A 14,244-nucleotide genomic window follows, 5' to 3' on the forward strand; every position below is an offset into this window, starting at 1 on the left:
TAATAACTGAAATGTTAATGCAATATAAACATTTAAATACTGGATATTCATTCAATTATGATATATCCATTTAAATAGGACCAATAAGCAGTCATTTCAGAAGGGACTATTTATAGAAAGCCATACAGGAAAATCTAGCATGAGAACATCAATTCTTTCAAAATATAAAGGTTTAATGTAACTCTAATCAGGATGAACTGGATAAAGTTATTTTTAAGTTGCTGTGGAAGAACAAATGTCTAAGAACCAAGAAAATTATGAAAAAGAAAACAGAAGAGGTGCTAAGCAGATATTAAACTTTATACCAGAGATACTATAATGACAAAATAAACATTCTCATTCATTTTATCTTGTGAAATAAAAGGACAGATGATTCAGACATAAGACAAATGTATACGGTAACATTATGTATCAAAAGTATTTTAATTCAGTAAGGAAAATATAGTTTATTTAATAAGGTGTTAGAAAAAGCTAGGGGAATTCCCTAGTGGTTTAGTGCTTAAGACTCCATACTCCTGGGCTTCCCTGGTGGCTCAGATGGTAAAGGATCTGCCTTCAAGGCAGGAGACATGGGTTCGATCCCTGGATTGGAGAGATTTCCTGGAGAAGGAAATGGCAACCCATTCAGGTATTTTTGCCTGGAAAACCCCATGAATAGAGAAGCCTGGTGGACTACCATCCAGGGGTTGCAAAGAGTTGGACACAACTGAGCACATGTGCAGGAGACTCTGATTTGATCCCTGATGGGGAAGATTCCATGTGCCCTGGAGCAACTAAGCCTGTGTGCCACAACTATGGAGCCTATGCTCCACAGCCCCGGAACTGAAACTACTGAGCCCATATGTCACAACTACTGAAGTCTGTGGGTCCTAGAGCCCATGTTCCACAATAAGAGAAGCCATTGCAATGAGAAGCCTGAACAAGGCAACTAGAGAGTAGCTGCCACTCCCTGCAATTAGAGAAAAGCCCCTGCAACAGTGAAGACCCAGCACAGCCAAAAAAAAAAAATAAAAAATAAAAAATCAAATTATTAAAAAACAAAATAAAACTCCACACTCCCAATACAGGGGACTATCCCTGCCTGTCCAGGGAACTAAGATCCCACATACTAAAGAGGCGTGGCAAAAAAAAAAAAAAAAAAAAAGAAAAAAACAAACATATTAGAAGAAAATCAAGGAGTATATTTGTATAAACTTAGGACATAGAAGCGGAGAAGGCAATGGCACCCCACTCCAGTACTTTTGCCTGGAAAATCCCATGGACGGAGGAGCCTGGTAGGCTGCAGTCCATGGGGTCGCTGAGGGTCAGACACGACTGAGCGACTTCACTTTCACTTTTCACTCTCATGCATTGGAGAAGGAAATGGCAACCCACTCCAGTGTTCTTGCCTGGAGAATCCCAGGGACGGGGAAGCCTGGTGGGCTGCCGTCTATGGGGTTGCACAGAGTTGGACACGACTGAAGTGACTTAGCAGCAGCAGGACATAGAAGACTTTAAGCAAGACAAAAAACCCATAAAGACATATTTGTCATCATCAAGAATTTTACAGCAATTATATGGAAAACAATGCCACAAGTCAAGGTAAAGACAAATGAGACGGGACATTTTGTTCCCCAAAATGTGATAAATTGCCAATATCTCTAATATATAAGAGCTCTAAGAAAAAGATAATAGGCAATTCAGAGCAGATAAAATACAAAAACACTAAAATGTGAAAAGATGGTATCAAGGAAAATACAAATTAAAACACAAACAGAATACATTTTCCATCATCAGCTGGATAACATTTAAAAAAGCAGTCACATTGAGTGCTGTTCAATGAATGCATTTTTCACGTCAGGTGCCTCAACCTTTGGAGAAAGTAATCTGGAGGCTATTATGTTAAATTAAAATTGAAAAAGGATATATTAAAAATATAGTAACTTTTGCCCTGGCAATACCAATACTGGGGATCTACACTGGAAATAAACCAGTAAAGATTTATGTACTAGGCTAATTACTACATTATTATTTGGAATGGCAAAATACACAAACAATCTTGTAATCCATGTAGCTGAGAATGGTAGACTAACTTGTGGAAGAGCCACTTTATGAACTGTTACTCAGCTATGTTTAGGAAAAATATTAGTTCACGCCATATCCAATGTCTCTGCTTTTCAATATGCTATCTGCTGCTGCTAAGTCACTTCAGTCATGTCCGACTCTGTGCGACCCCATAGACGGCAGCTCACCAGGCTCCCCTGTCCCTGGGATTCTCCAGGCAAGAACACTGGAGTGGGTTGCCATTTCCTTCTTCAACACATGAAAGTGAAAAGTGAAAGTGAAGTCGCTTAGTCGTGTCCGACCCTTAGCATGGACTGCAGCCTACCAGGCTCCTCCATCCATGGGATTTTCCAGGCATGAGTACTGGAGTGGGGTGCCATTGCCTTCTCCGAATATGCTATCTAGGTTGGTCATAACTTTTCTTCCAAGGAGTAAGCGTCTTTTAATTTCATGGCTGCAGTCACCATCTGCAGTGATTTTGGAGCCCCCCAAAAATAAAGTCTGACACTGTTTCCACCGTTTCCCCATCTATTTCCCATGAAGTGATGGGACCAGATGCCATGATCTTCATTGTCTGAATGTTGAGCTTTAAGGACGTGAGTCTGAGTGAACTCCGGGAGTTGGTGATGGACAGGGAGGACTGGCGTGCTGCGATTCGTGGGGTCGCAAAGAGTCGGACACAACTGAGTGACTGAACTGAACTGATATCTAGTGAGCTAGGGTAACATGAAGGGGCTGAGATGTATGTTAGCATGATGTTTCTATAAAAATAAAACATGAAAACCTATACATGTGTGAATGTTTATGTAAATTTGCACAGGTATGGAAAAAGGAATGGTAAAGAAGTAGTGCAGGCAGTTAACACTGGCTTTATTAAGGCCTTAAAAATTAAGGTTGTAGTAGGGAAATTAACCTCTTCTCTATACATTAAATGTTTACATTTTAACTATGATTTTTATGTTTAACTATGATTTTCATGCTCAGAAAAAAATCCACAAAGCTCTTATTTTGAAAGAGAAGGTTTCTTTACCTCTATCTACAGGTGAAATTATGAGGAAGAAAAGAAGGAATGTGCCAAAAATCCACATTTGAGCAAACATCAGCATTAAAGTTTGATTTTTATTGGTCCAAAAGGTCTACTTAAGGGCTACCCGTAACTTAATTTTACAAGTTTAAATAACCTGACTTACACAAATATATATCAAGGCCCATATCTCAAAAATAAGAGTCACTACTAAATGACAGTTTGATGAAACAGATGTAAAAGATGGCAGGAGAGGTTCTGTTAGTGACATCATTGCACATGGTATTATATCACAACTGAATCTAAATGTGAGCAATATGTAGGTGGGAGAAGCACTATGACCTATTTCTCTTGTCCTTTAAATAAAAGACTATTAAATAAATATTAAATAAAACTATTAAAAATGTTGTTCCATAAGACATTTTACAAGAATGTTCATTAAAACTGTTACTTACACAAGGCCAGGAAAGTGTGCTTTGAATTCATCAAGACCAAGACTCTTCTTAGCAAGTCCTTGTTCATAATATAGTTTTTTATGTGATACGTGTGATGTTCCACACAAAATGTGAGTAGTTCTAAAATTAAGGCAAGCAGCTGTGCTGTTTGATAATTATCTGCAAAGAAAATCATTCTATGAAAATACACACTGCAACACATCTAGACAAAGAGAATACTAAGTATAAATCCTTTATTTTAGAAGAAAAGTAAAACTGTTTTCTAATTTTTCTATCAATTAAAGAAACTACAGATTTTTAATTTTTCATTAGGTAGACTCTCCAGAAGTATTAGTAGTTTTACCTACCAAATACTTTCTAAGGCTCTAATATAAAATACTTAAGTATGTTACATAATAATCTACAAACATGATAATAAGACCTTCATTGCACTGAGATTTTCTTAGTAATGATTTTGTAATATGTGCTATCATTATTAACATTAATGGGTCTATAAAAGGATCTACCCCATAGTAAAGAGGAAATATCTTAAACGTTTTGCCTAAAGTGGTGCAACACAAATTTCTCAAGAAAAATTAATATGCTTTCTTTAAAGACATCTTTAAGAAAAGGACATTTCTGGCGGTTTGAATATCAAGTGAAAAATATTATATCAAGATTTTAAGACAATAATCTTTTTAACATCAAATCATGATATCAATGAAAGGCCTACTAAAATATTCCAGTTTTTTCTTCCTGAAGAGTCTTTTGTTTACATACTCATGGAATGATTTACAATTGCTTCTTGAATATCAAGACTGAATATATAGATAATTATCCATACCTACTACAAATATTTTAAGCAAGAAAACATTAAGCTGTGAAGAAATTATGGAATCAAAGCCTTAGAGAATAGGAAAAAACTGACATCATCTAGTCCAACTATTTTATTTTTCACATAAATATTTTGTGGAACATCACATGATATTATCAGGAAGAAATTTCACCATTCTTTTTAATAAAAGAATGACCATCAAGTACAGAAAATACAATTGTGATACTCAAAGATCTTTTCTACTAAAAATCTAAAAAGAGTTTTACCTGCTCCAGACTAATTAGTGTAACAGCCAATACCACAGCCAATATTTGAACTAGTTTCTTACCATTAAAAACAATTCTCTTTAATTTCTCAATTCCCAAATTTTATTTACAAAAGATTTTTCAACAAATTAAATGTCTTGTTTTCACTTTCCCAAATTAGGACGTGAAATCACTCACTATGTATCTAATAATTCAATCTCTGAATTGCTTCCTTATTTGAAACTGGCTTCCCTAGAACTCTGATGAGCCTTGTAGAAAAGACAGGACGCTTAGGTACACACAGCATATTTTCCATATTACCAGGTCAATACCTGATACATATGTTCCAAGTAGAAATAACAGTGCTTATACTCAGATTCATGAGACATCTATGTATGAAAGACTGTTATGAAGACTACTTCCTAACTGATTTGCCTTAGTTTACTTATTTAAAAAATAAGAAGGAACTAATCCTCAACTCAATCTTCTAAAAAAAAAAAAAAAAATGCAAGACATAAGCTCTAAATTTACAGAAAAAAAACCAACAAAGTTTCAAATGGATTTTCCATCTTTGATATTAGAGTTGAATTTTTTTTCTTTTAAAAACCTAGTTTTGGATTTTTTGGGTGAAAACAAACCTTTCCTAGTTTTGTGTAAGTACATTATATTCTGAATAAGAAAAAACTTATAATTTGCATTAGTTCATAAAATAAGAATTTATACTTACCAGGGCAAATCGTGCTGCTTTTGTTAGATCCAACTACATTATCTAATAAAAAAAATTAAAATCAGTGACTTTAGTAATAATACCTCACACTTCCTTAGCACTTTACAACATACAAAGCACATCTTTGATCATAACCCCATTTTACCAGCAAAATAACCATTAAGAATTAGGAGCTTCAGTCAAATATTATACCTCTATCTGCAATTTTTTTAGAGGCTTGGGTGCAGATGAACAATTATTAAAGGATGGTATCAAATATTCTGATAAGATAACACAGATTTTAACAATTAGTCACTTATGCTTTGAATTAAAACAAATTAAGAATATTAAAAGTTTCGATTCCTAGACTCACATCTTAGAGCATATTTATGTAAGGAAACATAATAATGCATACCAGAGCATTGTCTGTAACAGAAAGCTAGAAATAAGTTACTGTGAAAAATAACACCACATTATACATGTCACAGTAATATAAAAAACAGGGGTGAAAAACTCCTAATTTAGCATTTCTTGAAGGATGGGGATGGGGTAAAATGAGCATGCATAAGAAACTATGTATAATTTATTTTTTAAAAACTGAAAAAGCACAAGTCAGTACTGACAAAGCCAATGGGAAATATATATCTGTGATGCTATTATCTAAATATTTCTGTATGCTGGAAACGTTTTACTTAAAAATGAAAGCTAAAAATGCATTCAATTTATATAAATGGAAACTTTCTGAAAGAAAACATTGTGACATGCTTTTTTTATCCATTCAATTTTATATTTTGGAGAACTAATCAGTTGACAGACCAAAATTCAATTATTTTGACTGCTAATTAGTATTCCACCGTACAAATATACTACATTTTCATTTCCTACAGTGAACAATGCATCAACATTCTTATATCTGTCATGCATATACATAAATGCTTCCTAAGATATAAATTAAAAAATGGAGCTGATAGTATTATCTAGGGTGTACAATTTTTATTAGTTTAACAAACATTTTAATTGACTTCCTCTTAACTGATTTAACAGATAAACCATCATTTTCTGAGCTTATGCCCCCCAACATTTCTCACTTCACCAGTTGAGCTGTATACTTCTCCAAGAGTCAGTTCTTTAGCTAGTTATATTTGGCACATGACCACATAATTTAAATACTGCAGATTAATTAAATGTCACAGAACTGTAATACCTATGGCTAAGTTAAATACAGCAGAACTCAACTTAGTTGCACAAAATTATGAATACTTAAACACTTAAAGGTAAAGTACTTAAAACCACAGCAGAATTCTACAGATTGCTTAAAAAATATGTTTCAGTTTTTACTCCACTTTAATAAACTGAAACCAGAAATTATAGCTGATAAATTATGGTGCTGTTTATGTAAGAATGCAATATGGAAATACAATTAAAAGAAAGAAAGTGAAAGTGACAATGTTAGTTGCTCAGTCGTGTCCAACTCTTTGCAACCCCATGGACTGTAGCCTGCCAGGCTCCTCTGTCCACAGAATTCTCCAAGCAAGAATACTGGAATAGGTAGCCACTCCTTTCTCCAAGGGATCTTCCCAAACTAGGGACTGAATCCAGTTCTCCTGCATTGCAGGCAGATTCTTTACCATCTGAGCCACCACAATTAAAGAAAACCCATATACAAAAAAAACTTTCCAGGAGCTCAACTGGTAAAGAATCTGCTTGCAATACAGGAGCCCAGAGTTCGATCCCTGGGTTGGGAAGTTCCTTTGGAGAAGGGAATGGCAATCCACTCCAGTATTCTTGTCTGGAGAATTCCATGGACAGAGAAACCTGGTGGACTACAGTCTGTGGGGTAGCAAAGAGCTGGACATGATTGAGTGACTAACACACACACGCATGCACACACACACACACACACACAAAAAGAAAAAAACAAAAACAAAAAAGGACTTGACCCTATTCGAACTATCAGTAACAGTCAGCATGTAAAGTAAACGTTCAGTTTATTTTTAAAAATTATTATTCTCTGCTTTAACCAACTTTTAAAACTTCTGATCCTTATGTTCTGAAATTAAAGCATTTTTTACTGTATTGCCAACTCTAAAATGATGGTTCCCTTGGATTTTCTAATGTATGCAATATACTTTCTACACTTACTCACTCTGATATTAACTCTTAAGAACTTTGGGAACAATCTTCTTTTGCTAAGTGTTCACATTTCTCTTCCTCAAGGTGTAATACTTTCTGTCACATTTTGTACACACTTCTCTACAAAAACCATGATTTTGAATTGTAGGTTAAAATTTTAAGTAATAATTTCCCTGTCATAAAAAGCATCAAGTAAAGAGACTGTTAGCTTTAATACTTATCTTGATCTTTTAAAACAGAAATCATAAGCAGGTAAGTAAGAGGCCCTACCCTTTTCACGTCTGTCTTCTGAAGTATTGGTCAAAAGTGGTGCTGTGAGGACATGCATACAATGGTTGTAGAAGAAATTTAGAAATTCACTTTTTTCAGTTTTCTGAAATATACAGAATTAAAATAAAAACTTTATTATCTTTATAATAGAACATCTTCAAGAATTAACAGTGCAAGTCATACACAAATAAGAGATACTTTAGGATACTGTGAAAGACTCAACAAAATTATATTCACCTTAATCTTATTTCTGAAGAACTGACAAACCTATTTATATTACATATGAAATGAAAAAAGCATTATAAAAGGTTTTTCCAGGGGAAATTATTCAAAATAATTTTTTTCACGAGTATGATTTGAAATGCAATGAAAAATCTATCAACGGAGAAGGCAACGGCAACCCACTCCAGTACTCTTGCCTGGGAAATCCCATGGATGGAGGAGCCTGGTAGGCTGCAGTCTATGGGGTCGCAAAGAGTTGGACACGACTGAGCAACTTCACTTTCACTTTTCACTTTCATCCATTGGAAAAGGAAATGGCAACCCACTCCAGTGTTCTTGCCTGGAGAATTCCAGGGACGGCGGAGCCTGGTGGGCTGCCGTCTATGGGGTCGCACAGAGTCGGACACGACTGAAGCGACTTAACAGCAGCAAGAACAACTTAACCGCTTAAAATCTGAAAGCCCACATTTCAAAACGTATCCAAATTTGAACAAACACCAAGTTTATTTACCAGGCCACTAGAAATGGTATAGATTTTAGATATTTTTAAAATAGTTTTAAGAATTTGTTACTTGGAAATTTGGAAAATAGTGCCTTTTGGTTTTTTGACCATTATTTTTTACCTAATTGGCTCTATAAACTTGTAATGATTTGAAAACATACTTTTTCTCTAAATTTGAGGGAATTCTATAAAGGAGAAATATTCAAGCATTTTGAGATAACCACTAATAATATTTTGTGATATTTCCTTAAGTCCTTTTTTGGTAATGACTCCTTTCACCATGCAATTAACATAATCTGATACATACTGTTTCTTTTTTACTGTGATAAACATATAGAATTTACCATCTTACCCATTTTTAAGTTTATATATAGTTCAGTAGTGTTAATTATATTCACATTGCTGTTTTAATTTTTAAGATGCTAACATACAGAGGCCAAGAAACAAAAATAGAAGTGCTAGCATTTTACCAAGATTTTAGCAGATTACAATCTTGTATTTTGCTGCAAAAATAACTGCTATGCTATGCTATGCTAAGTCACTTCAGTCGTGTCCGACTGTGTGTGACCCCATAGATGGCAGCCCACCAGGATTCCCCGTCCCTGGGATTCTCCAGGCAAGAACACTGGAGTGGGTTGCCATTTCCTTCTCCAATGCATGAAAGTGAAAAGAGAAAGTGAAGTCGCTCAGTCATGTCCAACTCTTAGTGACCCCATGGACTGCAGCCTACCAGGCTCCTCTGTCCATGGGATTTTCCGGGCAAGAGTACTGGAGTGGGGTGCCATTGCCTTCTCCGAAAAATAACTGCTAGAGGAGTATTACCGCTACTCGAATACTGAGTGTACAAATGCTTGAATGCTTTTCAAAATTGTACAAATTTTCAAAATTTAAATATTTACATATAATTTATGTATGTATACATAACTTAGTATAAATAAAATCATCTAAAACTGACTAGACCAAAATGTTTCTATTGCAGAGTAATTTCTTACATTAGTTGTAGCCAACATGTTCTCTGGATCAATTAGAGTACGAAGAAGTCCCATTAACTGAACAGCACCTCCTAGCTCAGGATCAGTGTCACAGATCATTTGTTCAATTACTACATTAATAAGAAGGATATCCTGGAAGAAAACAGGTTTCTATGAGACCTTGTTTTGATATAAGACAAACACACCAGCTGAAAGAACAAAATCAGAATCATACAGGAAGAAAAAAAAAAGCATGGATGAAGTTATCTAAACTTTTTAATCCTCATGTCTTCAAAGTTCTATAAACATACTAGAGTAAAAAGAAACCCACTCAAAACCAAACAAAAATCAGAGCACACAATAGCTTACAATATCATCAATATAGGCAACGGAAAGCAAAGTCATTTACCAGCAATTCTTATTCGCTAACGTATTCTCAATCTCGGCAACAAAAAAAAACACTGACAAAATATATGAAACTACAACTGGTGACACCAGACAATGAAAGACACTAGGAGATGGGTAACAAATGAGATGAGCCCTATGATATATGTTAGGTATTATTATTAGTATTAATTACTGGATTCTGCAAACTAAGTAAAAATTGACTTCTAAAAAACTGGCATTAACCATGTGGCTAGAGATTATGTTGCGGAGAGTAGTATGGAATAGCAAAATGGTCTTATCCCAGAAGTACACTCACCTCAGCAAACAATTAAAATTAATCTACCTATAATGCATGACTAAACCCACTTCAAAGTAACAGTGTGCTGAGACAATGAACAAATAATTCCTAATATAATGATTTAACATTCATCAATGAGCTAAAAGCATTACCAGCACTATAAGCTAGTCGTTTGTAAAACGGGCTTCCCTTGTGGCTCAGCTGGTGAAGAATCCACCTGCAATGTGGAAGATCTGGGTTCCATCCCTGAGTTGGGAAGATACCCTGGAGAAGGGAAAGGCTACCCACTCCAGTATTCTGGCCTACAGAATTCCATGGACTGTATAGTCAGTCCACAGGGTTACAAAGAGTTGGATACGACTGAGTGACTTTCACTTTCACTGTCTGTAAAACAGGCTTCATTTTCTTAACAAACTTGATGAACAGGAGGAACAGCTAAATTAAAGGACCAAGCCTCTAATGGCAGTACAGCTAATAACTAGCTAGGTAAGCAGCCTTATTTTAACTCTTCCATGCTGTTTTCTCCAATGGAACTAAAATTCAGCAGTCATTAAAGTCAGACCACTCTCAAAATTCAAGCCAGCATTTCTAACTGCATGGTATAGTTCTTTTCTGGTTAAAACAAATCTAATTTTCCTTAATCTGCTTCTTCAACAATGGCATTCATCACACTAGAAAACTCACTATCAAGCAACTTACAGCAAAATAATGGAGATTTAAGACAAACAACAGGAAAATTACTTCTTCGGATGTCACACTATGACTTGATCTGAAAATAGGCCATTAAAGAGCAACCACAGTGACATTATTCCAGCGCTAAGTCACCAAAATCTACTCTTGAGAACACTCTCTTAAATTTGTAGTCTTAGGAGAAGCCTAGTAACTCCTATCCCATTAATGTTGCTTTACTACCATGACCTCTGAGTTTTACTTCTCTTTATATTATCAGAGAAGCTTTGCAATTAGAAACTTCAATTCAGAACCAGCTTCCAAATGCCACCACTATTTACTTGCAATATTCTGGAGTCTAAGCCAGGAGTCATTAAACTACCAAACTACCTGACTGGTTGTTCACTTTGTAAATAGCTTTACAATAAAACATTTACTGGAACACAGCCACACCTATTCATTTTCAAACCATCTATAGATGGTTCATACTGAAGAGAAAGAGTTGAGTAGCTGCGACAGAGACTAAAGGACCCACCAAGTCCTATTTACCTTTTGGCCCTTTAAGAAAAGTCTGCCATCCTTCATCTAAATAGCATGAGTGAGATTAGTTACAGCTTCTGGGAGATGCTTCAAAGCCTTGGTATAATAGTTTCTAAATCAAGTTTTAGAGAAACAATACTTCTGATGGTTTTATCACATTCCAACGTCACAGTATTCTTAGAAATACATACTTTTGTTTTTAAAGTACATTTAAGTGGGTTTAAGAATTTTTCAATTCTTAAATAATTAGCCACAGAGGAAAATAATTAGAAACAGAAGGAAAGTTCTGGGTATCTACATATGGAATTAACTTTATCCAGATAATCGGCTGGCCTCCCTATTTTCTGATTGGGAAACAAAGAACATACTTTATTCCATTGCTTCCAAGGTTTCTTAAAAACTTTTTAACTTCTAGATGCTGAGATATATTTTATCATCTACAGCTTTATACAGTCACTGTTAGTCAAGTGGCAACCAGGACAAAGTTACATGACAGATTTGCACTGACACTTTCTGATAAGATCAAGAAAATATTAGAATCTGCAGAATCTGTGTATAGATATAATGACTATAGTAAAAATGTTAACATTTCCTTGTATCTTAACACATTTTAATCCTGTAATCCATGTTGCTAAAACCAAATCTGCTCTATAGTACTAGAAAGAAAAGTTTGAATGTTGTGCGTTTATTTTGAGAGAGCATCAAAACATTAACTGCACACTGAATACACAGCTAAGTTATTTCTTCAATGTTACCACCAATTTAATATAGAATTCAGCATGTAGACTTCTTAATTCTGGAAATTAAAGAAAAAATAATTTAGCTTCATTTGTGGGCTAACTTATTTTGATGTAAACAGAAATTTTAAATTGGAAAATTGTTAGACCTCAGAAAATTCAGGGAAATCAAAGACTGGAGACTGTGACTACAAGAAAAAGAGAAATTAAAAAGGGATTTTTCAATGTTAAAAATGAGTAACTGCTTCCCCATGCCTCATGCATCAGTTAAATGTAAACAAGGAAATATTTCTAATGAAAACATAAATAAAAGATTTAAAAGTTAAGAATTCTAAGTTACTAGGTTTGAGAGATTTTATGATGAATGCTCATAATCCCACGCATCACTGAGGATGAAGATGTGTTTGTTTCTAAGTTACCTTTTGTAAAAATGACACTAAGATGATAAGAACAGCGACATGGTAAATTGATTAACAAACTGAGTATTTCTTTAGTCAGATTTAGCATCATTTAAACTTTAAAATATACTTAATACAAAATATTTCTTCTATTTCTTTCCTACTACCTGAACAATAGCATTAGTCCTCATTCTAAAAACTGCCTTAAAAAAAACTGGAAATATCTAACAAAAATAGAATGCAAAAATCTAAACAGACATTAATTCAACAGTAACAAAAACATAAAAGAATCAAATTAGCATTGGGAATCTAGACCTTCTTTAAGAAGGAACATTTTTAAATTTTAGTTATTTTCTACTTAACACTAACATATATTTAACATAAAGGTACTTCATTATGAACATATGTTCATTTTGTCTTTAAAATAGTTTAAGGGGAAAGTTTAGCATTTTTGTAGTGGAAAACACAACATTGGTTTCATATTTAAATGTCCATCCCCACTAAAATAACAGACACATCTGAACATGCAAGAGCAACTTCTAAGTTATACTAGAAAAGTGCTTGACCTAAGGGTTTAGAGTTACATTTCATTAGATTCACTAAATCTATCTCAATACTAGTTTGAATGTTTTTTTTTTTTTTTAACAAAAAACACATCAACTGCTATAATATTCTGGGCTTGCCAAAGTCACAACTGATTAGAAATCCAATTATTCTTTATAAAAGATTAAAATTACGGTTATATCCCTTTTCTCTCAACAGTCTGCAAACATTATTCTACAGGTAATTCACACGGAACCAAAACAGTACCACTTACGTCATCACTCTGCTGGGCTTCTTGCATTACAAATTCTCGGACCATGGATGGACTAAACTCTACTAGATAAGAAAATATATCTGTTGCAGCTGACCTGACTTGCAAATCGTCCATGCCCTGATAAAAGGAGAATCAGATTACTTGGAGAATGTTGACCCCCTCTTTTCTCCCAGATCTATGTCAAACATATTTTTGGATTTAGACATGGTACTAGAATCAAAATACATACCTCTCTCATCATTTTCTTTTACAAATACTAAATGCTTTTATTTCAAATGTTCCCTTGCTATCTCTAATTTTCTTGAAGAGATCTCTAGTCTTTGCCATTCTGTTGTTTTCCTCTATTTCTTTGCACTGATTGCTGAGGAAGGCTTTCTTATCTCTTCTTGCTATTCTTTGGAACTCTGCATTCAGATGCTTATATCTTTCCTTTTCTCCTTTGCTTTTCACTTCTCTTCTTTTCACAGCTATTTGTAAGGCCTCCCCAGACAGCCATTTTGCTTTTTTGCATTTCTTTTCCATGGGGATGGTCTTGAGCCCTGTCTCCTGTACAATGTCACGAACCTCAGTCCATAGTTCATCAGGCACTCTATCAGATCTAGGCCCTTAAATCTATTTCTCACTTCCACTGTATAATCATAAGAGATTTGATTTAGGTCATACCTGAATGGTGTAGTGGTTTTCCCTACTTTCTTCAATTTAAGTCTGAATTTGGCAATAAGGAGTTCATGGTCTGAGCCACAGTCAGCTCCTGGTCTTGTTTTTGCTGACTGTATAGAGCTTCTCTATCTTTGGCTGCAAAGAATATAATCAATCTGATTTCGGTGTTGACCATCTGGTGATGTCCATGTGTAGAGTCTTCTCTTGTGTTGTTGGGGGAGGGTGCTTGTTATGACCAGTGCATCTTCTTGGCAAAACTCTATTAGTCTTTGCCCTTCTTCATTCGGTACTCCAAGGCCAAATTTGCCTGTTACTCCAGGTGTTTCCTGACTTCCTACTTTTGCATTCCAGTC

The 14,244-nt window shown here is 34.8% G+C and overlaps 1 protein-coding gene across 4 annotated transcripts in view; it reads right to left on the reverse strand.

The window, feature by feature from the left end:
- PPP4R3B (protein phosphatase 4 regulatory subunit 3B) overlaps positions 1 to 14,244 on the reverse strand; it is a 52,958-nt gene that overhangs the window by 13,596 nt on the left and 25,118 nt on the right. For 3 of the 4 annotated variants that reach the window (XM_044925921.2, XM_025261050.3, XM_025261048.3), the window contains 5 exons: positions 13,232 to 13,348; positions 9,407 to 9,538; positions 7,691 to 7,793; positions 5,309 to 5,350; positions 3,523 to 3,681 (listed from right to left, as the gene is read on the reverse strand). In XM_044925921.2, coding sequence (XP_044781856.1) covers positions 3,523 to 3,681; positions 5,309 to 5,350; positions 7,691 to 7,793; positions 9,407 to 9,538; positions 13,232 to 13,348 — 553 coding nt within the window. The remainder of the gene's footprint in view (positions 1 to 3,522; positions 3,682 to 5,308; positions 5,351 to 7,690; positions 7,794 to 9,406; positions 9,539 to 13,231; positions 13,349 to 14,244) is intronic. The other variant, XM_044925922.2, reaches the window with a different exon arrangement.

This window comes from Bubalus bubalis, chromosome 12 (genome assembly GCF_019923935.1).
Source record: "Bubalus bubalis isolate 160015118507 breed Murrah chromosome 12, NDDB_SH_1, whole genome shotgun sequence".
Classification (NCBI taxonomy): Eukaryota; Metazoa; Chordata; class Mammalia; order Artiodactyla; family Bovidae; genus Bubalus; species Bubalus bubalis.